General features: G+C 36.9%; 1 protein-coding gene and 1 long non-coding RNA gene across 2 annotated transcripts in view; both read left to right on the top strand.

The window, feature by feature from the left end:
- The window catches only part of HOOK1 (hook microtubule-tethering protein 1), a 29,567-nt gene extending 8,118 nt beyond the window's left edge, over positions 1–21,449 (top strand). Inside the window, exons 3-22 of the mRNA XM_014939459.1 lie at positions 62–134; positions 468–518; positions 1,940–2,072; positions 2,702–2,769; positions 3,520–3,582; positions 3,951–4,034; positions 6,908–7,074; positions 7,627–7,767; positions 9,040–9,241; positions 10,116–10,226; positions 10,874–10,961; positions 11,045–11,105; positions 12,522–12,662; positions 13,300–13,387; positions 14,229–14,263; positions 14,854–14,936; positions 15,254–15,354; positions 15,717–15,818; positions 16,639–16,707; positions 17,770–21,449. Coding sequence (XP_014794945.1) covers positions 62–134; positions 468–518; positions 1,940–2,072; positions 2,702–2,769; positions 3,520–3,582; positions 3,951–4,034; positions 6,908–7,074; positions 7,627–7,767; positions 9,040–9,241; positions 10,116–10,226; positions 10,874–10,961; positions 11,045–11,105; positions 12,522–12,662; positions 13,300–13,387; positions 14,229–14,263; positions 14,854–14,936; positions 15,254–15,354; positions 15,717–15,818; positions 16,639–16,707; positions 17,770–17,928 — 2,020 coding nt within the window. The 3' untranslated portion in view covers positions 17,929–21,449. The remainder of the gene's footprint in view (positions 1–61; positions 135–467; positions 519–1,939; positions 2,073–2,701; positions 2,770–3,519; positions 3,583–3,950; positions 4,035–6,907; positions 7,075–7,626; positions 7,768–9,039; positions 9,242–10,115; positions 10,227–10,873; positions 10,962–11,044; positions 11,106–12,521; positions 12,663–13,299; positions 13,388–14,228; positions 14,264–14,853; positions 14,937–15,253; positions 15,355–15,716; positions 15,819–16,638; positions 16,708–17,769) is intronic.
- On the top strand, positions 11,430–12,285 carry LOC106886470. The gene is made up of 3 exons (XR_001411660.1): positions 11,430–11,507; positions 11,591–11,651; positions 12,258–12,285. It is a non-coding gene; the product is annotated as an uncharacterized LOC106886470 (long non-coding RNA).
- Positions 21,450–23,126: the final 1,677 nt, after the last annotated feature.

Genomic DNA, 23,126 nt, shown 5'->3' with positions numbered 1-23,126 from the left:
GAATCTGGTATCTTATTTATATGTGTGCTTATTGATGTTTCATAATTTGATTTTGTTTCAGAGATGTTGCTTGGTTTGATGCATCTTGGCTAAATCGCATTAAAGATGATGTTGGTGACAACTGGAGAATAAAGGTATTAAAATCTGAAGTTAGTGAAAGTTTGTGGGGTTGGATATCATGACTGTCTTGAGACTGTCTAGCAGTCCAAAAACTACAGAATTAAGCTCAGACTTTTTATAAGGTAATTTTAAATGAACTTGAACCGTCTCTTGGTAGTACAAATGCCTTCCAGCATTGTTGCATGGGGTTTTTTTACTTGCAATATATTTTTTTTTTCCACTATCATTGCAGGGTCCTCTTGCACAGCTGCTATGTAAACATTTTAATATAAGTTATTATTTCATTTCAGCAAAACTAAGAATTCTAATAAAAGCCTATAACCTTATCTTTCATGTACAACAATTAGTCCAGTAATCTGAAGAAGATACTTCAAGGAATTATGGACTACTACCATGAGGTATGGAAAAAGCAGCAATTTTTTTGTTGTTGTTCTAATCATTAAACATTATGATTCTTGTCCTCCATCTAGCTCTTTGCTTCTTGGCAAAGTAATTTATTTTAAGGACTTCTTGGGCAGAAAGTATATGATAATTACTTGGTTAAGTGGGAGGTGTGAGTGAATGTAAAATTCACTTGAGCAGGTGTATTTTAGATAAGACTCTTGGAGTATAATCTGGAAACCACGTCTCTGTCATTGTCCAGGTGAATATCATAAGGACTGAGCTGCAGAATCTCATTGACTTTTGTGTGTGCATTTTGTATTTGCTTTTGTCTAGTGAAGTTTTAATCCTTTTCCACACAGCAGAACAGACTCAGCAACCCTAGTCTGGGTTTTACGATATTCTCTTGGAAGCTGGGAGATAAGTTATGAATCCTCCTGGACGTAGTAAGGGTTATAGTTTGTTTTCTCTCAGGTGGGATGAGAATGGTAGGCATAAAAAGGTGCTATAAAATAACTGCTGAATTTTGTATGGAGCTTGATTACAGTTATATAATGGGTATGGTACAGAAAAACTTGCCAAATCATCTTATGGCTTCCTGGTCTCACCTGGGCTTAGTCATGGTACTGCCAGGACTGAGGCTTTCTGGCAAACCCAGAAGCAGGACTTCTTTAGGTTTATTAGGAGCTTTTTGAAGGATTATGGAGGAACTGATTTTAAAGCGCTTTTTTTTTGTTATTATATTGTTGGTAGAATAAATTAATTCTCTCACATTTGAGGTCTAGCCCAAGAACTTTTAACTTACTGCTGTTGTTTTTTCAAGTTTAAGAGGCCAGTTAACTGGGTTTTTAGTTGTGAGACTTCCAAAATTTGTGGGTTTGCCAGAAAAATTTTATAGAACTCTTACTAAAGTGCGTAACTTCCTTGCACTTAATAATTGCTAGGTGTTTTGTGTATGCTTTTAATGCTGTCTAGATTATTTGGATTAAATTTAGATTAAATTTAGGCCTATTCAGAGGAAAAATCTGAGGTGCCAAGCATGGCAAAGGTCCTTGGTGAGCAGTGGGTTGAGTACCCCTTCCCCCAAACACACATCCGCACTGGGGGATGGAGACAGACATTTGGAACTGTCATTTCTGGCCCAAGAGAGGCTTCACACATGAAACCCCTCTGACAAATGAATTAAGCACATCTGCTTTGACTAGGCCTCTTCAGATCGGCTAGTCTGATACTGCTATCTATATACTCTTGTGTAAGCTGGTGTTTTTTAATGTGTATCTCCATGTTTAATGTTTAAAATCCTTCCCTTCCATAAGTTATATGGTAATAAATAGCCCGTTTTCTCTGGATGGCTTACTGAGTCTAGATTTTGTACGTGATACCAGATTTTCATGTTGGAAAAAGTGGGATTTCACTTTCTCTCTTCCCTTTTTTTCAGTTTTTGGGTCAGCAAATTTCAGAAGAGCTTATTCCAGACTTAAACCAGATATCTGAGAACTCGAATCCCACTGAACTGGGCAGGCTTCTGCAGCTTATTTTAGGTTGTGCAGTCAACTGTGAAAGGAAACAAGGTATGTACTGCCTTAATCAGGTCAACAGGCAGCAGGTGGCCTCAGGTGATTGTTAAGGTGTAAGAGATGTAGAAACTCTTCTTTCTTATATATCAAAAAGCCTCTATTGTTAATACGTTGTGTGACTGTTCTGAAATTGCAGTTCACTCAAAAGCAGAAAATCTATGGGAAACTTCTGTGGATAAAACTCAAACTTTGCTAAGGGTAGGTTTAAAAAAATAGTCTGAAGCGTATGTGGATTATTCATACTTGTTAAAATATGTACCAAGACCTAAAACTTCTTATTCAAATGGAAATCAAGCAAATTAAATTAAAAACTTATATTATAAACTGCCTTTTGTTTATCTGCAGGGTCTTGAGACTGAATTAGTTGAGCTTTCTCCCCCCTTACCAGAGCTAATGGTCAATGTTGTGATGGCTAAGAAATCCTCAGCATGATTCTTAGTAGCATAGTTGCAATTCCCAGGTGGTCTGAAGTGACTGCATCAAAGATTGTTTGGGAAATAAGCCACCAGGCTGCATTGGGAATGAAGATGCTAGGAATTACTTTTCTTTATTAATTTTTTTTTTTGTTACTCAATCTGTTAAGATGAATGTTTTTGTGAGACACTACAAATTCTTTTTCACAGAACACATACAGAATATCATGACCCTTGAAGAGTCTGTTCAACATGTTGTCATGACTGCCATTCAAGAGGTAAGTAATAATTCATAACCTAATGCTGTCATTTGAGAAGTCCAAATACCCATTGATCGATCTTTGCGAATTCTTCCGTCCAAGCAAGGGTCAGGGAAGAGTGTAGGTACTTGTCTAAATTATTTGGGAGGATCAGAACCAAGCAGGGCCAGAAAATAAAATGTAATGTGTAATTGCACCCTCATCAAGGTAGCAGTGGAGGTGGTAGTAGGCTTTAAAACTTAGCTGTAAAGGCTACATAGTCAATTTAATTTTATAAATGTCCTGTTGGGAGAAATAAATCCATAAGCCTCTTGTTTGTTGTATTCTGACTAATCAAACTTCGTTTCTGAAGAATGGTTGACAAATATACTGTGTACTTCTTCGTACTGGGGATAAGTGAGAGCTATGTAAATGTTCCCATTTTTTGCTTAATGGCAATTAACGTGACACAAATAACTATGAAATTGAGTGAATTTCTGTCCTCCTGTTCACTCCATTTTTAACCTGACTAGGGGGTAGCACTGACTTCAACAGGTCACAGATTCATCCAGTAAGATGTTACAGTTAATTTGGGGAGGGGGAGGTAAAAAAATGTCATTCTAGATTGGTTTAAATTCTTTACTAACCATTAGGTGGTTTTGTTATTTATATGTTTTGATATATTGAAGGGAATGCAAGGAGATGGTGGAAAATACAATTGGTACTCAGTGAATTTACAAATATTTCACCTCTAATTTAACCTTCTTTTCCTGTGTCCTGTTTCTGTAGCTTATGAGCAAGGAAGTAACAGGTCCTTCCACCAGTGATGCTTCAAGTGAAATGGAACAGCAGGTAACTGCCTGATATTTGTTGTCCTAGTAGTTCAAACCTGAACAATAAGTTAGTATTTTGCTATCCCTTAAACAAAGAGGAGGGCTGCTCTTCGCAGACTCACAGAATGATATGGGTTGGAAGGGACCTCTGGAGATCATCTAGTCCAACCCCCCTGCTAGAGCAGGTTGCACAAGAAGGTGTCCAGGAGGGTTCTGAATGCGTCCAGAGAAAGACTCACCACCATTCTGGGCAGCCTTTTCCTCTTTAGTCCTGAAAGTTAAAGATCATCAACAGTAAATTGCACTCTTATATCTTCTGTCTGCACAAACTGCTTGGTCTGGTTTCCACTTGGAAATGAATGATTGACTATCTTATTTTTTTAAAAGCTTAAAAAAGCTTTGGAAGATCTTCAGGAAGCACTAGCAGAAAAAGAAGAGTTGGCACAGAGGTGTCAGGAGCTAGATTTACAGGTAAGAAACAACAAGTCATTTCTTTCTTTAACGTGTAGTGGTGCTGCTATTAAGATGCAGAAATTCTGAAGGGCAAAGATAATTTTGCATTTCTGTTTTTGTGAGGATTATTAGCTGTTTGTGAGGGGAAAAACAATCATTCTGTACTCAAAATACAATTACTGGAAATAGTTTTGTGTTGGAAGTGTAAGCTGAGGTCCTCTGCCAACTGTTAACTCAAAGGTGGTTTGATCTTCTAGCTTTGTTTACCCTAGTAGCAGGTAGCCATAAAAACAATGTTGTCATGGCTTTAGAAATTGCCCGCTTCATTTTTAGTCACTGCTTTCTCTAGTTTTTTTTTAACTGTGTCCAAAAAATCCAGTTCATGTAATAATCAGTCATTAGATTTAATCATAGGAAAATCGTGCTGTTCTCAATAGGAGTTGATGAAAGACTAAAATTTGAAATTTAACTAGAATTTACTCTTCTTGTACTCAGTTGCAACATGGAGGGTATTTCAGGAAATAAAAAATAATGGAAACTAATAGATCCCCGCTGACGTGTTCAAACCACAGTAAAAATAGCCCTACTTTTGTTTTTGATATAGAAGTTAATCATGTCTCTCTTTAGAAGGAGGAGGGAGAAGCTCATAACAATAAAGAGGAACTTGCATTTCAATCAGCTTTTTAAGGAAAAAATCAAACAATAATCCATTTGTTAGCCCTAAGTCTGATTCCTGTTTTATGGCACTATAATTTGAGAATAGAAGGAGGTTTATCTGCTAAGGGAGTTCATCTCAGATTTGATTCTATAGAAAAAGAAGATTTGGGTGGCATCGTAGAGGAGCCATGGTGCTGCATTTGCTGTATGTGCCCCTGGAAAAAAACCACAAACAACAACAACAACAACAAAAAAAAAAACCAAAAACAAAACACAAAAGCAGAGGCCAGTTTTATATTTCTTAGAGGTAATGGTGACTGAAAAAATACTTCTTATATAAGTATCTCATAGCTAATTGCCATGCCCAGGAAGCTGTTGTTAGAATTGAATTGGTATTTCATTTCCTTTTTCCTTGAGGCAATAATAAGGCTTCCTAGTGAAAGCAGAGATCTAAAAATGCTTGCAAGCAGGATCTGCAGGAGAAAATGATTTCTTTTAAATGGGCAAGAGGATAGATTTGACAGCTCAACTTGCAGGTTACATTTCTTAAACTGCAAAAAGTGTGTTTACTGTCCAAAAACCCTCTTCTAGAGGTGCTGGGTTAACAATGTACTTGCACTTTCTGCTTCCATTAGGGGACTTAGTACATCTCACTAGAGAAGTCCCAGGCATTCTCCCCTCTCACAAACTTTTCTTTCAAGATTTCTTTCTTAATTAATGATAGGTTACACAAAGCCAGTTGCTCATAACATAGTGTGCGCCAGGTAAAGGCGTTTGAGGGAGCAAACACATGAGTTAATGACACCATGACTCTTTAATACTGGGACACATTTTTAAAATACCTCTTCATAATTTGTGTTGACTTTGACACAGCTTCTGTTATTCTGAAATAATAGAAAAGATGAAAAAATTGCTCCGAGTTGTGAGAAGGTTTGGGTTTGGGTTTTTTTTTCTTTTTTTTTGTCTGAGATGAGTGTGGGATTTTTTTTTTAATGTTAAAAGTGTTGCATGTGTTTAAGGAGTGGCTGGACCTTGAACAGGAAGTATTATACTGAGCAAAGCTCATGTGTGCTCTCTGCTCACAGGTGTGTGTGTGTCTATAGTAAAGTGACATCTGGTTTGTAGTAAGAGTGAACTAGAAAGCCAGCATCTAATGAAGTGGTAGATTAATTACTGGGGTGTTTTCTTGCAACTATTTGGTAGACTTTTAAATTATGATCACCAACTGTTTCTTAATATTGCATACTTTAGGCTATATCTGATGTTTTATCTAATAATGTCATCATCATATATTGGGGATTTTTTTTTACATTTTATTTATTTGAAGCCATAATATTGACTGACACTTCTTATTTAAACTAATTCTTAATAAATTCACTTGTAAGGTCTCAGTCTTCCTTGATATTTTCCAAGAGTATAAGAAAGGTAGGTTTCCTTTATGATTCAGGAAAACATAACCCAAAAAGCGTATTGTCCCTGTTTAAATGCCAGTTAACTAACACATGCTACATGCTCTTATGTTTGACAGGATGTTAAAATTAACACAACAGCTTTCACTAGAAAAACTTTAAAGGTTCTATCCTCTTAATCCTTCCCCGTTTTTATGGCTGTTAATACACTTACTGTTCCAATGAAGTGTTGTATTCTCATTTGCTTAGCTGTGAACACTTTCGATATCAAACTTGTTTGACTGCTGCAAAAAAATGCATGCTCTATATGAAGCTGTCTAGGTTTGGTTTTTTTTTCCTTTTGCGTGTGTGCTTACTGGCTTACGGCGCCTGGAACCGCTTCTTGCGCAGCCATTCACTGCTGAGCGCACGGCAGTACTGTGTTCGTGTGCTAGCCAGTGCCATCCTGCTTCTTATTGTGAAGTACAAGCAAGATGGAGAGTAGCTTTACACCAGTCCTTAAAAGTTTTGTTTATTATGGTGTCCATGGTATCCTTTTTTAATCAAAGTCCCGGTTTCTCTCCATATTACGTTGTCTGCCTTTACCATGGTTTCAGCTCCAAAAATTTGTCGTTTTTTTTTTAGAGGGACTTTTCCTTTAGTGCTTCATAACTGTCATACACTAAAGCATCTGTATGGTCAAGTATGCTACGTGAATTACATTCTAAAATTTCTAAACGCTCAACCTTTTTCATAAACTAATTTGGTGATGTACTGCTGTCTTGCTTTAGTTCTTTGCAGTTGGAGACAGGTCTTACAATGTTGATGCTGTTTTATCTGCATTAGGTGGCTGCCCTCCAGGATGAAAAAAACAGCTTGATGTCAGAAAATGAGATTATGAATGACAGGCTAGATCAATTAGATGACTCTCTTGATGATCCAAATACTGTGGTTGCGAAAAAGTATTTTCATGCACAGTTGCAGCTGGAGCAACTGCAAGAAGAAAACTTCAGGTATGAAATGATTTCTCTCAAAAATCCCTCTCTAGTTATGTCAGATATATACTGCGAATTTCTGGTGCTCTCAGGATTTTCCATCTCAGCTCATTTTTCTATAAAAGATTTCTATACGAATATGCATAAACAATTGGAAAGACAGCCCTTACCTTTAAAAAGTAAAAGAAACTGTTACTTGTTGTAGAAAATATTGTAATTGTGATATTGTAGTCATTTGACACTTCAAAAAAGGTGATGGAAAGTAGAAGATGAGTGCCAAGACTACCATATCTCTTTACTGTATTGATTTCTTTTACATATTAGTCTTGATCCCTGTGGGGGAAAAAAAAACCCACTTTGCATTTGATCCCTTGATATTGATATAGTAAATTTGTAGTATTCAATCCATTATGATTTACCAAAATGTTCCATCGTTACAGTACTACTTTTCTGGCTACTTAAATCAATAGGTTTCCTTTGTCTTGTATGTTTGTGATAGTTCTAGCACTAACTGAAAAATTTATAGTAACGGTGAGTTTATTAATGAAGTTCCTGGTTTTGATCTAATAGGCTTGAAGCTGCAAAAGATGATTATCGTGTTCATTGTGAAGACCTGGAAAAACAACTGATTGAACTGCAACATAGAAACAATGAGCTAACCTCTTTGGCAGAAGAATCTAGAGCCTTGAAAGATGAAAATGATATTCTTAGGTATGTAATAGAGAAAACTCCCCGCACACATATTAGCAGGATTTAATGATTAAATCCAAGGCTTTGTATTTAACAAGATTTTATTTTTTTTTCGAGGCTTTATTTCTGCAGATAGATCTTATCTGAAGGAGTCTAAAATAAAAGTTTGAAAAGGTGAAAAGAGGCCTTTGACTAAGCAAAGATGGAAACTTTCAGGCATAGATTCTGTTGCATGTATAAGAATAGTAACATGAAATTTTTCTGTGCAGCTGGATTAATTGATACAGAAATTATTCTTCTTCACGTGGGATGAAAAGTGAAGTTCTGCAAGAATTATGGTGGTATTTGCATTGTTATTAAGGGACATTTGTGTTGCCAAGAGGCTGCCATTTCTGATGTGGAAAAGCATACATGTAGCTAGAACTTCGACATAACTTTTGGTGTCAGCATTCTAGGCTAGACTTAGATTAGTAACAGATAAACAGAAGGAAGATGAAATACACAATAACCTTGATAAGAACAGAATTCCATTTTTGGTAAACCACATTAAATACCAGACCACACAAGACATATCCAAAGCAAATTATATTGCAGAAGCAGGTCTGCTATTCATCAAATAGTATGACTAAAACATGGAAAGAAAACTGGTTTCAGGTGTTTAACTTTATAGTGGTTCTTAAATAACATCTGAAACAAATCTTAACTATATATTTTCTTCCATAATTTTCTTGTATTAGATCGTAGTGAAGCGAGATGGCAGATATTAAAACTAATTTCTGTATTTATGATCCAAATATTTTCTTACCACATAGATTTTTGTTAATGATCTGCTGGTAATTCTTGGTCGTACCTGCTAATGATCATTTTCATAGCGTGGTTATGTTCTAACTATGTATAATTAGGTCTAACCCTGCAATGAGAATGTCTGTGTGTTTTTCCTTATCAGTACTTGGAGATGACTGTCTGTCACAAGATGTTGTATTGCATTTATATTGCACCTCACAGAATTCCCTAGAGATGTTTGACATAATAACCCTTGCTTGTACTTCTGGCATACGAATGTCAGTCTCACTTCCACTTAACCTTGTGCTGATTTCAATTTTCATAAGCAGTCCTTGCATAATTCAAGTTTGCATTGATTATGCATTAAAAAATAAAACAGTAAGATTTAACTCTGCTGTTAAGCACATTGCATCTCCCTTTGAAAATGGCTTGAATGTGTATGAATGCAGAATTCGGCTTTTTTAATATTTTAAAGAAACAGACTCTTCTCATTCCTGTTTATACTTGAAGGGCTACTGCAGACAAGGCAAGTAAGCTGGAATCAACTGTTGAAGTGTATCGTAAAAAGCTCCAGGATCTCAATGACTTCCGCAGACAAGTCAAGTCTCTGCAAGAAACCAACATGATGTATATGCACAACACAGTCAGTCTGGAGGATGAACTGAAGAAAGCCAACGCAGCACGTGCCCAACTGGAAACCTACAAAAGACAGGTAAGGCTGCATCCATATGCAAAATGTTACTTTTTGTTCAGATAGTTGTCTTAGTAAAATAACAACATGATGTATATGCACAACACAGTCAGTCTGGAGGATGAACTGAAGAAAGCCAACGCAGCACGTGCCCAACTGGAAACCTACAAAAGACAGGTAAGGCTGCATCCATATGCAAAATGTTACTTTTTGTTCAGATAGTTGTCTTAATAAAAATAAAATTATTTAGCTATGTTTTAATGAAAAAATAAACGAACAGCTTAATTTAACAGCCCCTGGACTTAACCTGTATCATCCCCTTAGAATTTCCTATTTGTGAAAACTCCTCTGCCATTCCCTTTCTTTTTTTCTCTGTTTATTAAATTAGCAGGTTTAACTGCCCCCTCAACTGTTTGGCGGCCCTTGCTTTGTGGGCTTTTCCTCTTTACTATAACTGAGGTAATTTGTGTGCCTGGGAGAGGTTGTTCAGCTACTACTGAGGTCACTTGTCTGTCATATTCTTAACTTTCTTCGTGGAAATTTACTTAAAACTGTAGAAATGTTAATTCAATTTCACTTATTTCAGTAGTAATTAAGTGATGCAGGAGTTAAATATCTTAAAAAAAACGACCAAACACAAACCCCACAAAAACCCACCAAAAAACAAAACCCAAAAAGCTAAACAAAACCAAATTAAAAAAAACCAACCAACCAAAAAGCAACAACCAAAAACCACCCTAAACACAGATACCTCCATCCCATCTTCCCTCCCCCAAGCTTGGAGGACTACCTGTTTGTTTTGGCTGAACTGGGCAGGAGTAAAGGTTTTTAACGTAGCTTGTAAAGGTAACATCTTGCAACATGCATGTGCTGAATACAGTATTTTTATAAAAAGGTCCAGGAGCTGCATAACAAACTGTCTGAAGAATCAAAAAGAGCTGATAAGCTAGCATTTGAAATGAAGAGACTTGAAGAAAAACATGATGCTTTAATCAAAGAAAAAGAGGTAAGTCTCTTGAATGAGTAACCAAACACAAAAAAAACCCACAAAAAAACACCAAAAAACAAAACCCAAAAAGCTGAACAAAACCAAATTAAAAAACCAAAACAAACAAACAAAAAGCAACAACCAAAAACCACCCTAAACACAGATACCTCCATCCCATCTTCCCTCCCCCAAGCTTGGAGGACTAGCTGTTTATTTTGGCTGAACTAGGCAGGAGTGAAGGTTTTTAACGTAGCCTGTAAAGGTAGCATCTTGCAACATGCATGTGCTGAATACAGTATTTTTATAAAAAGGTCCAGGAGCTGCATAACAAACTGTCTGAAGAATCAAAAAGAGCTGATAAGCTGGCATTTGAAATGAAGAGACTTGAAGAAAAGCATGACGCTTTAATCAAAGAAAAAGAGGTAAGAATGAGAGTTTATCTGAACATCTAATAAATGTCCCTCAAATGCTCTGTTTCAGGAAAAACTACTCAGAAATAGCCATAAAAATTAAGTTTAGCACCTTGTACGTGTGTGTATGAATGCACATACAAAACATAAAATATATGTTAAAATGTGTATGTGTCAGTACTAGTCCTAATAAATGTTATTTGGTCTTAAAGTGAAGCTGTATGACTTAATTCCACCTCAAATATGTCTTCTCAGAGACTGATAGTACAGTGTGATGCATTAAAAGAGACAAATGAAGAGCTCCGGTATTCACAGATGCAGCAGGATCACCTGAGTCAAACAGGTATTGCTTTCTCTTCAGAGGCTTTTTATGTATATTAGTGATTTATTTAAGTTTGTTAAATCAAATTTCCCATGCAATTTCAGGCGCATCTCGTGTTAAAAGCCATGAGAATCTTGCTGCTGAAATTCTGCCAGTGGAATATAGGTAAGGCGAAAAGGTTGAGGTGGTTTTGGGACTTTCATGGGTTGGGAATTACAGTGTTCCCATAAAAGTTCAGTATTTTTGGCAACACGACTCTCTATCCCATGTCTTGTTTTCCCTCCTTGATGCTTTTCTGAACCCTCATGTAGCTGTTAATTATTTCTCCATACGCACCTTGTAAGTGTATGTATGAATGCACATACAAAACATAAAATATATGTCAAAATGTGTATGTGTCAGTACTAGTCCTAATTAATGTTATTTGGTCTTAAAGTGATGCTGTATGACTTAATTCCACCTCAAATATGTCTTCTCAGAGACTGATAGTACAGTGTGATGCATTAAAAGAGACAAATGAAGAGCTCCGGTATTCACAGATGCAGCAGGATCACCTGAGTCAAACAGGTATTGCTTTCTCTTCAGAGGCTTTTTATGTATATTAGTGATTTATTTAAGTTTGTTAAATCAAATTTCCCATGCAATTTCAGGCGCATCTCGTGTTAAAAGCCATGAGAATCTTGCTGCTGAAATTCTGCCAGTGGAATATAGGTAAGGCGAAAAGGTTGAGGTGGTTTTGGGACTTTCATGGGTTGGGAATTACAGTGTTCCCATAAAAGTTCAGTATTTTTAGCAACGTGACTCTCTATCCCATGTCTTGCTTTCCCTCCTTGATGCTTGTCTGAACCCTCATGGAGCTGTTAATAATTATTTCTCCATATTATAATTACTTTGCATTTTTTCCTGAAAGTATTACAGATTGTTGTATATATAGTTTGGCTTGAAACATGCTTTTTAAAGGAGCAAAACAACTCTTAGCTTGCCACTGGCAGACAGAATAAATAAATAATATGCAGCAAGTAAGACATAACAGCTGAAGGCTGGCTAATATTACTTTTAAAGTCTGGCAGACTGAAACATAAAGGCACAACAATCTGGGTTTGAAGTGCCTTAATTTAAAACTTTGTTCACATCTCTTAAGTTGTTGTGGTGCTTAAAATGTAAGTTACCTTTTAATAAAAAATGGCATTGTTACTATATTCTTGAGTAGAACTGGTTTTGCACTGTAAGGTTGGGGAAGTGAACAGTAATATTACCTCCTACTCTTAGTCACCGTTTTCTTAATTAATAGTGATTTTTTCGTTCTTTTTGATTCAGAGAAATGTTTATTCGTCTGCAGCATGAACAATCTGGGTTTGAAGTGCCTTAATTTAAAACTTCGTTCACATCTCTTAAGTTGTATTGGTGCTTAAAACAATGTAAGTTACCTTTTAATAAAAAATGGCATTGTTACTCCAACTATATCCTTGAGTAGAACTGTTTTTGCACTGTAAGGTTGAGGGAGTGAACAGCAATATTACCTCCTACTCTTAGTCACTATTTTCTTAATTAATAGTGACTTTTTCATTCTTTTTGATTCAGAGAGATGTTTATTCGTCTGCAGCATGAGAATAAGATGCTTATGTTACAACAGGAAGGATCAGAGAATGAACGTATTACAGAGCTCCAGGAACAGCTGGAGCAAAAGCATCGGACGGTGAACGAACTAGAAACGGAGAAAAGGTGATGAGTGAAACAGCATTTTAAAATATAGCAAACAGTAATTTCTAGACCTTCAGAGCAGCCTTGTGGCTTGCATCTGTGGCGTAGCACTGTGCGGAAAGCCAATTACCCTTTTTCTTTCCCCAGTGTAATCATTAATGAAGGGTTATGAAGAAACAAGGGGGAAAGTAGCTTAAATATGGTGCTGTAAAATGTGACAGAGCTGTGTGTGCTGTAGTCGGAAAAAAGTGTTGCTTATAGGACACTCTTCTTAGCTCTGAATGATTCTTGATATGGCAAGAGAGGATGTGAACTCTATCTCTAGAACTTCAGACTCATCATGTTGTAACAGTGGGATATGGTCTGAATTTCTCTATCAGTTAATGCTAAACGCAGTTCACCAAGATATGAGAATTTGGAGTAGTTAAGTTTGCTCAAAACTTTAAGTCATTCTAGGTTTTTTATAATAAAAATGTTTAATAAAGCTGTCATGTGTTTGTTTCAGAAGTTCAAACTAAAAGCATTTGAAATCAGTTTCTTTGAAGTTTAAGTCTTGCTGGGTAAACCCTCTGAAACACTGTCATCCAGACTTGAAACAGAAGAATCTGTCTGTTGTGATCTATTTAGATGGGTAATAACTGTCTTTTCTTCCTAAAAGGCTAAATGAGGAGCGTATCGGGGAGTTACAACAGCAGATTGAAGATCTGCAAAAGACTTTACAGGAGCAGGGATCCAAGAACGACGGAGTAAGTGAAAGTTCTTCTTGACCTTGAAGACATCTTGCCAGTTTTCTTTTAAATCCTTCAGTGTAACATCAAGTCATTTTTTCAGATGTGCCTCTACTTCAGTGTGTCTAGTGCTGATAACTACTAAGAAGGCAGAGTTGTGGTTTGGTGTGTGATTTTTTTTTTTTTTTTTTTTCTCTGGTTTATTTAGAGTTTTTTGTTTGTTCATGGGTTTTTGTGGCACTTTTTTCCTTTTGAATTAGTTTCAAACACGCTGGTTTATGCAATAGTAAGAATAAGTGGGCTTTAAAGCCCCTTTGGGTCACTCAACATCTCTCAACCCAAACTCACACCTTCTCCCACCTTTCAAAAGATCCCACGTGCAAAGATCTTAAAACAATTGATGCTCTTCAATGTATTCTAGAAACTTTCTCCTGCTTGTTTATGTAACACAGACTTGGCTCCACTGTATTCAGAGCAGATGAGTTTAGCGTCTATAGTATGAGAGTCCGCAAGACCCCCACACCAACTTCATTTTAGTTGAAAAGCTCATGTTCTGTGTTATTTCTTCCCCCCTGCTTCCTTTATGGAACTTTAGCTCTTCGACTTTCTACTTTGCTTTTAAAAATCTCTAGTTTTATCATTAAATGCTGGTATAGGTAGAACAGTTTTAAAGGAAAAAGATGCTGGAATTGGTATCTGCGATGCAAAAAAAAATTATGAATGCAGGTACTTACAAAAAAAAATTAGGGTTTATTTGGTTTGACTTAGGTGTGTTAAGTATTCTTGGCTGATTTGTAAGAGCACTTTAACATTTCATGGTATCAAATACTGACATATATCTGAATTTTAACTCTTTCAGTCTAGCAACCTGAAGCAGAAGTTGGCAGCACACATGTAAGTAATGCACATGCATCCACGATAGCTTATTTATGCTAAATAATTTGACTGTTGTAGCACAGAAACTACCTAAGTCTTTGTAGGTATGTCTTGTTTTTCTAAGACACTGAATTGACAATCAAACGTGTAGATAGTTAAGTATTAGTGTTCTAGGTTTGTCTACTCTAATCATCGTCATCTCGTAATACTAGTATCCATTTAACTTATCTCTTGATCACCAATAGCATTTTAACTGCTCCGATTCTATAACAAAGTGCTAAAACCATCACTGTTACTGCACTCAAAAATGCATTTCATTTTTCTGAAATATTTCCATCCTTTCAGCAGACGTAGTTCCTGCTAAGGACATTGTTGTTCATTTTCTTACTTGTGTCTAATTTTATGTAAATGACACTCTATTAAAAAGTCACAACTTTTTATGGTTCTTCAAAAATACCTGCTAATACTTCTATTTAAACTCAAAAGAATTGCAAGAGTTTAAAACAGTTGTTTAAACACTTCCACAAGCGAGTTTTGGTTTTCAGCTCTTAAAACTGTGTGTGAAATTATTGGTGAACTCAATCCTTAGCCCAGACTTTCATTCACAGGGAAAAGCTGAATGAAGTTCATGATGAGTTACAGAAGAAAGAGGCTGATCTTGCAGAACTCCAGCCTGATGACAGTCAGAACCGTAAGCTGTTTTGAGTTGGGCTTTTTTAAGTTTCTTCTGAAATGATTCCGATAGCCACTGGGGGGAGGGTGTTTGGTGTTTTTGCTTTGTGGTGGGCAGGGAGAGGTTCATGGGGTCTTAATTTTGTTGAATAGTACTCTACAAAATGGAAACTCAGAATCAGGTGAGACCTTAGGATATAACTGAAATAAAAACAAGAACTGAGGTGATTGTGTAGTAGCTAGAAAGTTTATTTGGGGGTGATTAAATCAAGAGAACACAGAAGCCTTGATAGGACCGTGCCTATTTTTATTTTGTTTATCTATTTCTGTAAACAGCCCAGAAGATTGGAGAGCTGGAAGCAGCTTTGCGGAAAAAAGATGAGGATATGAAAGCAATGGAAGAGAGATATAAAATGTACCTTGAGAAAGCAAGAAATGTAAGCAATATATTTCAGAACATACACATTCTTCCCTCGTAAATTGTTAAACAATGGATTTGAGTCCCCTACCTCCAGCTCCCAGCTAAAATCAGTAGCTATGTGTTGCATTTTTAGTCAGATTGCTCGACTGCAGTCAGTTAAGTATATGAGAGAAAGGGGTTTAGGCTACAGCATGAGATGCATTAAAGATTCCTTTGTATCCTTTGATATCTTCTGTTGTACAGTGGAGCAGCCTAGTTTTCATCATAATTGCCTGACTAATGCTCTGTCTGTTTTCATATTTCTCCTGTGAGCAAATGAGATGCGGAGCTGCTGAGAATCAAACCTGACTTGTAATGCTTTTGTTTTGCCTTGTACAGGTGATAAAAACCTTAGACCCCAAGCTAAATCCCGCATCAGCAGAAATTATGTTGCTCAGAAAACAGTTAATGGAGAAAGACAAAAAAATTGACGCACTAGAGGTAAAAATTTATATATATTTAATAATGACTTCTAATATATTGTGCGGTCTCTTGTATTAGAAGCTCAAGTTACTGTTTCCTAATGATCCAGTACCCTTCAGTCTTCATTCAGTTAGAAACTGCACAGCCCATCAAACCCAGAGGTTTTTAGTTTGGTTTTTTTAACTTTGTATCCGTGTAGAAATCTGTCCCAACAGTTTACTTTTCAACAGTGTTTTTCAATGTACAACAGAAACTGAAACTGTTTGGATTCTTTCTAAACCCTCTGAAAAGCTGTGAGATACCTAACACAGCAAAACTATTAGTCTTATGAAGTAACTTGCACAGAGCTGTGGAGTCTGATTTTTTCAATAGTAACGTAATTTAGTTTGTATGAGGGACTAGGTATTTTGAGCAGTGACTTGTTCAATCAAAAACCCACTTGATACCAGTGGGTTTATGTACTGGAGTTCTTGAAACTATATAGTAGAGTAAAACCTTTGACTTTCAGGTAAAAAAAATTACTAAATTATTTCTAAACTATCTGATACATCCTGGAGTTTCATACATTTCCCCTCTGTACATCCTCAAAGTATGTTTCTAAGCTGAACTGCAATTTTTGTGAAGTATATTCTCTTCCTAAAGTAGTCTATAATTTCTCTCATAGTCATTTATGGGAATATCTTTGTTTACACTTCTTAGACTTCTAGTTATTTTGCATATTTCAGCATTTCTGCTGCATGTGTTTATTTCACTCACCAGAGTGTAAGTTTACGCAGATTATTTTTGTGTTTTAATTGTGTTTTAATTGAGATTTGTCTTCTCTGTTGTCTGTTTGCAGGCTGAATTCAAGCTTGCTAAGTTACGTGATTATGAGGAAAAGCTAATTGTAACTGCATGGTATAACAAGGTGGGTCAAAAGTTTGTTGGTATCTCAGGAATCGGAAAAATACATTTTGCTAAATGAGATGGTTAAATATTTTTATTTCCTTTTTAGATTCACTATGCACTGGTGCTTAGGAGAGAAAACTAATAGTTTAGCTACTTGTGGTGGAAAAAATGAACTTGCAGATTAGCGTGGCCTCATGTCTGAAACCAGAGAACTAAGGAAAGGAGCAAAGCCTGAGGGCTCCAGTTCAAAATGAGATCACTCTTCCACTTGCTAATTCTGACTTCAGGCCAGAATGTAAACTTGAGTGAGATCTAGCTGGAATTTCCAATCCTATTGAGATAATGTCAAGGCTGGTATTTCCCAAGTTTTTGATAGCAGCCTAAAGGGAAAATACCTTAATAGCCAACTATTTTGTGAAATTATTTTGCTCTGTTTTCTGCATGTCTTCTGTGCTTTGGAACAGGAGAATTAAATTTGGCATAGGCCTTGACTTCCATGTTAGTAACCTACTGTTTGCTGCCACAAGCTTCCATCTGGATTTAGTGGGCTAAATTCCTGGATGTTCAATAGAATTTAGCTTGAGACAAAGGGAGACCGTGGTTCAAAGCTTCCCAGGCTTCTGCTCTAAGATGTTCAGTGCCTTTAGCACAGTATTTGTGAAATAAAGCAAGAGCCATCCTCTCGTCCTGCCACAGTGTTGCAGAGGTTGATAGAAAGTTTGACATTGGATTGCTGTGGAAAGGACTGGAGAAGCTGTTCATCTTTGTATGAAGCGATGTTTAAATAGTTTAATAAAGAAACACTGGACTGGGGAATCAAAAAAGGAAGGGAAAAATGAAGTGGCTTACTTAATAAAGGAATAACTTTACAATAAGCTAAAATTAACAGATTCTACATGAACATGAATGAATCTTATTTTCTTCAGCCTTGGTTCATAGCTCTTATGGCAGTAAGAGCTGGAACTACAGTAAAAGAAATTATGTGTGCAAACTAAGTAAGTGGGAGGTTTGTGTCTGAAAGATGGCAGATTTCTTTCTTCTGTTTTTGCTATATTGTAAATGTTGTTTAACTTATTTGCAGAGCATGACTCTTCAGAAGCTGGGTATGGAATCAAGATTAGTTGGCAGTAGTGGTACCTACAGAGACGGCCCTGGACGCTCATTCCTAGCTCAACAACGTCACGTCACCAATACCAGAAGGAATCTCACTGTTAAAGTACAGGGTGCAACATCTGACTAAACCACAAGGACCATGAGGAAAACTTACATGCTAAAGTGTCCTTAAATGTTTTATAACTTCCACTTTACCTACTTGATAAAAGGGGAGGTTAGAATGGTGGGCAACTGCGAATTCAACATCAGAACCTATCAAGAAGTCATTAAGTTGATCAGTGGTGCGTCTAGAGGTAGCACATAGTTTTCCAAGTAGAAGCAGATTTAATAACTGCATTATGTATTTACAAGCACAACTTAAAAGATTTATATTTGCCTTCAGAATATATTGTAAATATAAAAATTGGCACTATATATTTAAAACTTTATTTAATGGGTTTGGGCTAGAAAGTTGACTTTTGTAATAGGAAGATGTTATGCAAAAATGTACTTCAGGAAACTGGCAATATGGGGCATTTTTGCTGGGCTCTTCTAAAAATAAATTTAAAAGATCGGTACCATGTTTTAATAAATACTTTTTTTTTTTTCTAGAATATGAAGTATAATTTTAAAAGCAAGAAAATACTTGCATTTATAGGAAAAAAAAAAAGGTAGTACCAGTTGACTTGTTACATAACAGAAGACAGGATTTGTTTTGTCATCTCAAGTGAGAAGCAGAATTACACAGTTTATTTAAAAAAAAAAAAGATTAAGTTTGTGAAAATATATATATATTAAGGAAAACCTGTCTTTAAGATGTTGAATTCACTAAAGCCAAATAAGCTGTCTTTTCCTGTGTAAGACAAAAAGCTATTATAGTAATTCAAAAGTCTGGGCTGTATTTTAAAAGTCTGGCATTTTGGTACGCTGCATTTATTTGCAGAAAGGGGCTCAGATGGGAAGGAACCCCATTTATTTCCAGCTATTTATACAACCTTTTGAATAGAAATTACTCTTCCTCTTTTTTTAAACGTGGTTTCACTTCAGTTGTTCTGAACTAACTATGGTAGGCAGATGAATGAAAGAGATTTGCTAGTGGTTGGCAGAAAAGATTGTTTGTTGGCAGGGAGAAAAGTGCAAAACTGTATTACAGTTTTGCAGTATCTAGATTGAAGAGGATGAAATGGGGTTTGATATCTGAAATTTGTGTGGGGGAAGTTGCTGTCTTTCACAAAACTTGTGTCACTATTTACTAAATGTCTTATTTTTATTGTGAACTGTGTTTTTTAGGAAAATTCTTTGCAAATTGTCTAGAACAAATCAATTATACCCGTAGTTAAATAAAATAAAATTACAGCAGCCCTTAAAATGTAATGAATACACTTAAACTAAGGATTTGAGGGTGCTATACCAGTCTGTGATCTAATATAAAGCTCAACCATATGTGTGATAGGAAGCATATGTCTGTCTTAGCCATTAATGCTGTCTTTGGTTTGAGAGTGGGGTTCAGCTTTGCAGAATTTCAGTTTCAAATTGTGAAATTTGAGTAGTCTTCCATTTTGCATGCCCCTCAGTATGGCTACTGCTTCAGTTTCTTCCTTCCCCGGCTTCTTAAGTTCTTTATTGGGCATTGCATGCAATGCTAGAGAAAAGGGAAGTATTCATTTTTAATACTTAGTCAACGTTGCTTCTCTAGTTGTGGTGATAGTTTTAGTGCTGTACATTCAACAGAGATTTCCTCTTTCAAAACTTGTGTCTACACAAGTTTTGTTTAAACTTTTGTTTAAAAGCCAGTCTCATGCTAAGTGTGGCATGAGCAGAGAACATGCCAGACAGACTGCTGTTGCACAGTTGTGTCTGCCGGGTTGCGTTCTTCAGGACTCTATGCTTCCTTGGACTACCTCTTGGGTTTTGAGGTCTTTTATTGCTGCAGTGATATTATTGGGGTTTGTATTTCTAAGGTACAGTTGCTTGTTGAATCTGTTATGGCGTGGGAGATAGTGGTGAGCAGTGGAACAGGGGACTTAAGTCTTATCAAGACGCTTATGTTTCTAAAGCCTGGTACTTTGGTGTGTTTTAGTGAAATGTGAAACTGTCACTGATGGTGTTGAGTGGGTCTCTTAACCCTCATTCTTTACAGCATGGAAACTTTCATGGACGTCTTTCAGATACTCATCTAGCTAGTAGGCTTTGATGCATTTGTGTTACTTCTCACAGTAGTAGAGCTGTGTCAATAGTCATATCAGGTGCTGAATAGTGAAAAGCTTGGAGCAAATGTCTTTGATGTACACTTCTCAAAACTGCAGACCCTGGGACCAAAAATGACCAAGAACCTCCATATCATTTAATTGGAAGCTGGTCTTCTCACTAGCAATGGAAGAATTTAAATATGGAACTAGAGACAAGGATCAGCCTTTTTCAAGGCAAGGTGGTCCCCAGTAGTCTTACTGGGGTTGCCAAAAATGAATCAGGTTTTCAGATATTGGATGAAATTTCAATATTTGGCACTTTTCCAAACTATTAAAAGTTAAGCCTGTGAATATAATTTAAGTGTTTCTTTGGGATTGAAAACCTGTTTAAGAGTGGCTTTTCTATAGCTGGTTAAGCTTGGGTTAGGTCCTATGAATGAGGAACTGATCTGTAGAAATAAATATTTAATTATAATCACGGTGTTGTATTTGCTTCAGCTCATCTGGCTGTGCAGAAAGGATCATTAAAATAAGTATCATTTTAATGTTAACTTCATTCATGTCAAAAAAAAAGACGCCACTAATAGTTTTGCTGTGTTACAGTGGAGTTGTGTGCGACACGTAGCAGCAGAACAACATTGAGATGATGTTCTCTGATGTGGTGTCACCATGGCTGAGGCAGGACAAAGAGAGAGGCTTCTTGTCTCTGCTGCGAGACGAGTTTGTGTCATGCCCAGACAGCACAGGTGGAAACCGATTCAAATTACGAGATAAAATCATTGAATATTGCTGAATTTAATCAGCTTTATGAGTAACTTTAGCCAGTTTCCAGTAAAACGGGTAATAGAGATCCAAAGAAACAAAAATACATTCTGATTGACATATCAACTTGTTAATATTTTTTTTTATATAAGATTAAGAATAACCACTATAGAAGAGAAACATTTTGTAGCAATAATACAAATTTTGGGCTAGTAGGTTCTCTTACTCAAGGCAGATGAGGCAGCAGTTTTGAGAAGATTCTTTTGCAACAACTGTATTATAGTGGATTAAGAAATGTTCACTGAAAATAAATTTTCACCTAACTGATTTTTTTTTGTTCATTAAAATATATAAATATAAATGGGTATTCTATTTTCAACAATATACACTTACTTGGAAATAAGTAATATAAGCAATACTGATGTTATATTTAGGTAGCCATAAATAGTTTAGGAATTAGAAAATGAAAACAATTGTTTAAGAGTTGGTAATGTCTAGTAAAGTAATTTTCCTAACTTTGTTGCTTTTTTCCCTTCCCTCACTACTCAAGCTAGAGTTAAGGGTTTCAGTGTATCAGTGTCTACATCTTCTGTTTAAAACAAATGTAAACACTGTGTTGCATAGAACTTGAAAAATTGCACTAATTTTTAAACTTTTGGTTTTATTTTTTCTTTGGAAAGAATTCTTTTATATTCACATAAAGATTAAAAAAAAAAAATTAATTCTTTGGTGTCTTTATTGCAAGTAATGTATTTAATGGTCCCTGGCTGATGTAAGCATCTGTATTTCTGGGCAACATATGAACTTGGGTCTTCATGTTGATATCGTTACACCATCTAAAATGGGAGATACGTGACATGTCTGTGTAATGAGCGTACATATGTTGTGTGGTAACAACAAATCAGGGTTGTGTTACCTTCCCCTCCTCTTTGCAGGTCATTCCTGCTTCTATTTCTGCTCCCTCTGCTGGGTCTGCTGACAGTCATCTGAGGGCTGGGCAAGTGACCTTGTGAAGTGAAAAGACTAAAACCCACCGTAAAACAGCTGTTGAGTGACTTCAGTGATCGACTATTGCTTTGGAAATCAGTCTGGATCGCTGCCTGCTCTCCTCGGCCCCACCTAAAAGGACGTAGAGAACAGGTACACACCTGTAAATCACCATGCTTGTTATTATTTGCCAAAAAACCCTGACTGCTCTCTTCAGGTCTTCCTTGCAGGTTATTTATATGCCCAGTCCTTAGTCTGGTTGACAGCTTTTATGTTCCCTGAGCTCTAAGCTCAACCCAGGTGTGAGGTTGGGAATGAGCCAGCAGCTGTTCAGCCCTCCAGAGTGAAGGTTAGCAGGAAGGAGGTGTCACAAGCAGGTTTTCTTCAGGGGCCTCGCTTCAGGCTTGTTTGTACTACAGGTTTTCCCTTTCTCTGAACCTTAATCCTTGTCCTGCCTATCCTGATGAGGGTAAGTAATGATATCTCTTGCTGTGGGCTGCTTGTTTGCTTACCAGTTTGGTTTAGTGATGATTTTTGTCCGTGTATGGTTGATGGTTGGACTAGATGATCTGAAAGGTCCCTTCCAGCCTAGACAATTCTATGATTCTGTCCCTCAATGTGTGGAAGGGCTTTTGGGCTGGCAGAGGCGCCCGGTGAGTGTGAATTAAGTGTATTCTAGGAGGCAACACTCGACAACTTCTATAACTACAAGTACAGATGTTTTATAGAAAGATCTGTCAGAGTGGAGAGCATTCTGAAGCTCCGTGTGGGTGTTCCACTCTTAATTGCTGTGGCACACCAGGACCTGGCCACAGGCTGTGATGGTTTTCCTGCTGATTTCTGTGTGCTGTCAGGGTAATTTGTTTTCATCAGTTCTGTAAGAATTACCTGTGCTGTTACTCTGCTGACCTCTCTGCTAAGAGAGAGCAATGCCACAGCGACACAGGTCGGCTGCCTCTGCCCAGGTGGGCTCCCTGCCCCCTGCCACCTCCTCATCCCAAAATGTGGGGCACGGCTGAAGGCTACAGACAGTGCTGGAAGTGGCCTGTGTTGGTTTTCACATTGCAGAATGCTTCTGGACACAAATATTTCAGTAAGGCTTTATTGATGCAGGAGAAAGAGATGTTATAGAGTGACATTTTTTAAAATGGATTACAAGTCAAGGATAACAAAATCAGAAAACATTGGCAATGAATACCTGCATTCCTGTTAAAAACCCAGGGCTGGTACTGTTCTTCCACAGTACCCAGCCACAGCCTGAACTCTGCAGTTCCTAAAGTGTTGCTCATTCTCCTGCCACGGTGGAGCGTGGCCCATCCCTCATTAAACCAGGAAAGCCCCAGGCCCCTCGTCCATTTCTGGTGCTGCATGGCAAGGCTGGAAGTGCCCTCCTAGGACAGATCCCAGG

The sequence above is a fragment of the Calidris pugnax genome, unplaced genomic scaffold, assembly GCF_001431845.1.
Source record: "Calidris pugnax isolate Ruff unplaced genomic scaffold, ASM143184v1 scaffold18, whole genome shotgun sequence".
In the NCBI taxonomy this organism is placed as follows: Eukaryota; Metazoa; Chordata; class Aves; order Charadriiformes; family Scolopacidae; genus Calidris; species Calidris pugnax.
Note: the sequence above shows the minus strand (reverse complement) of the source record. Positions and strands in the feature narration are given on the sequence as shown.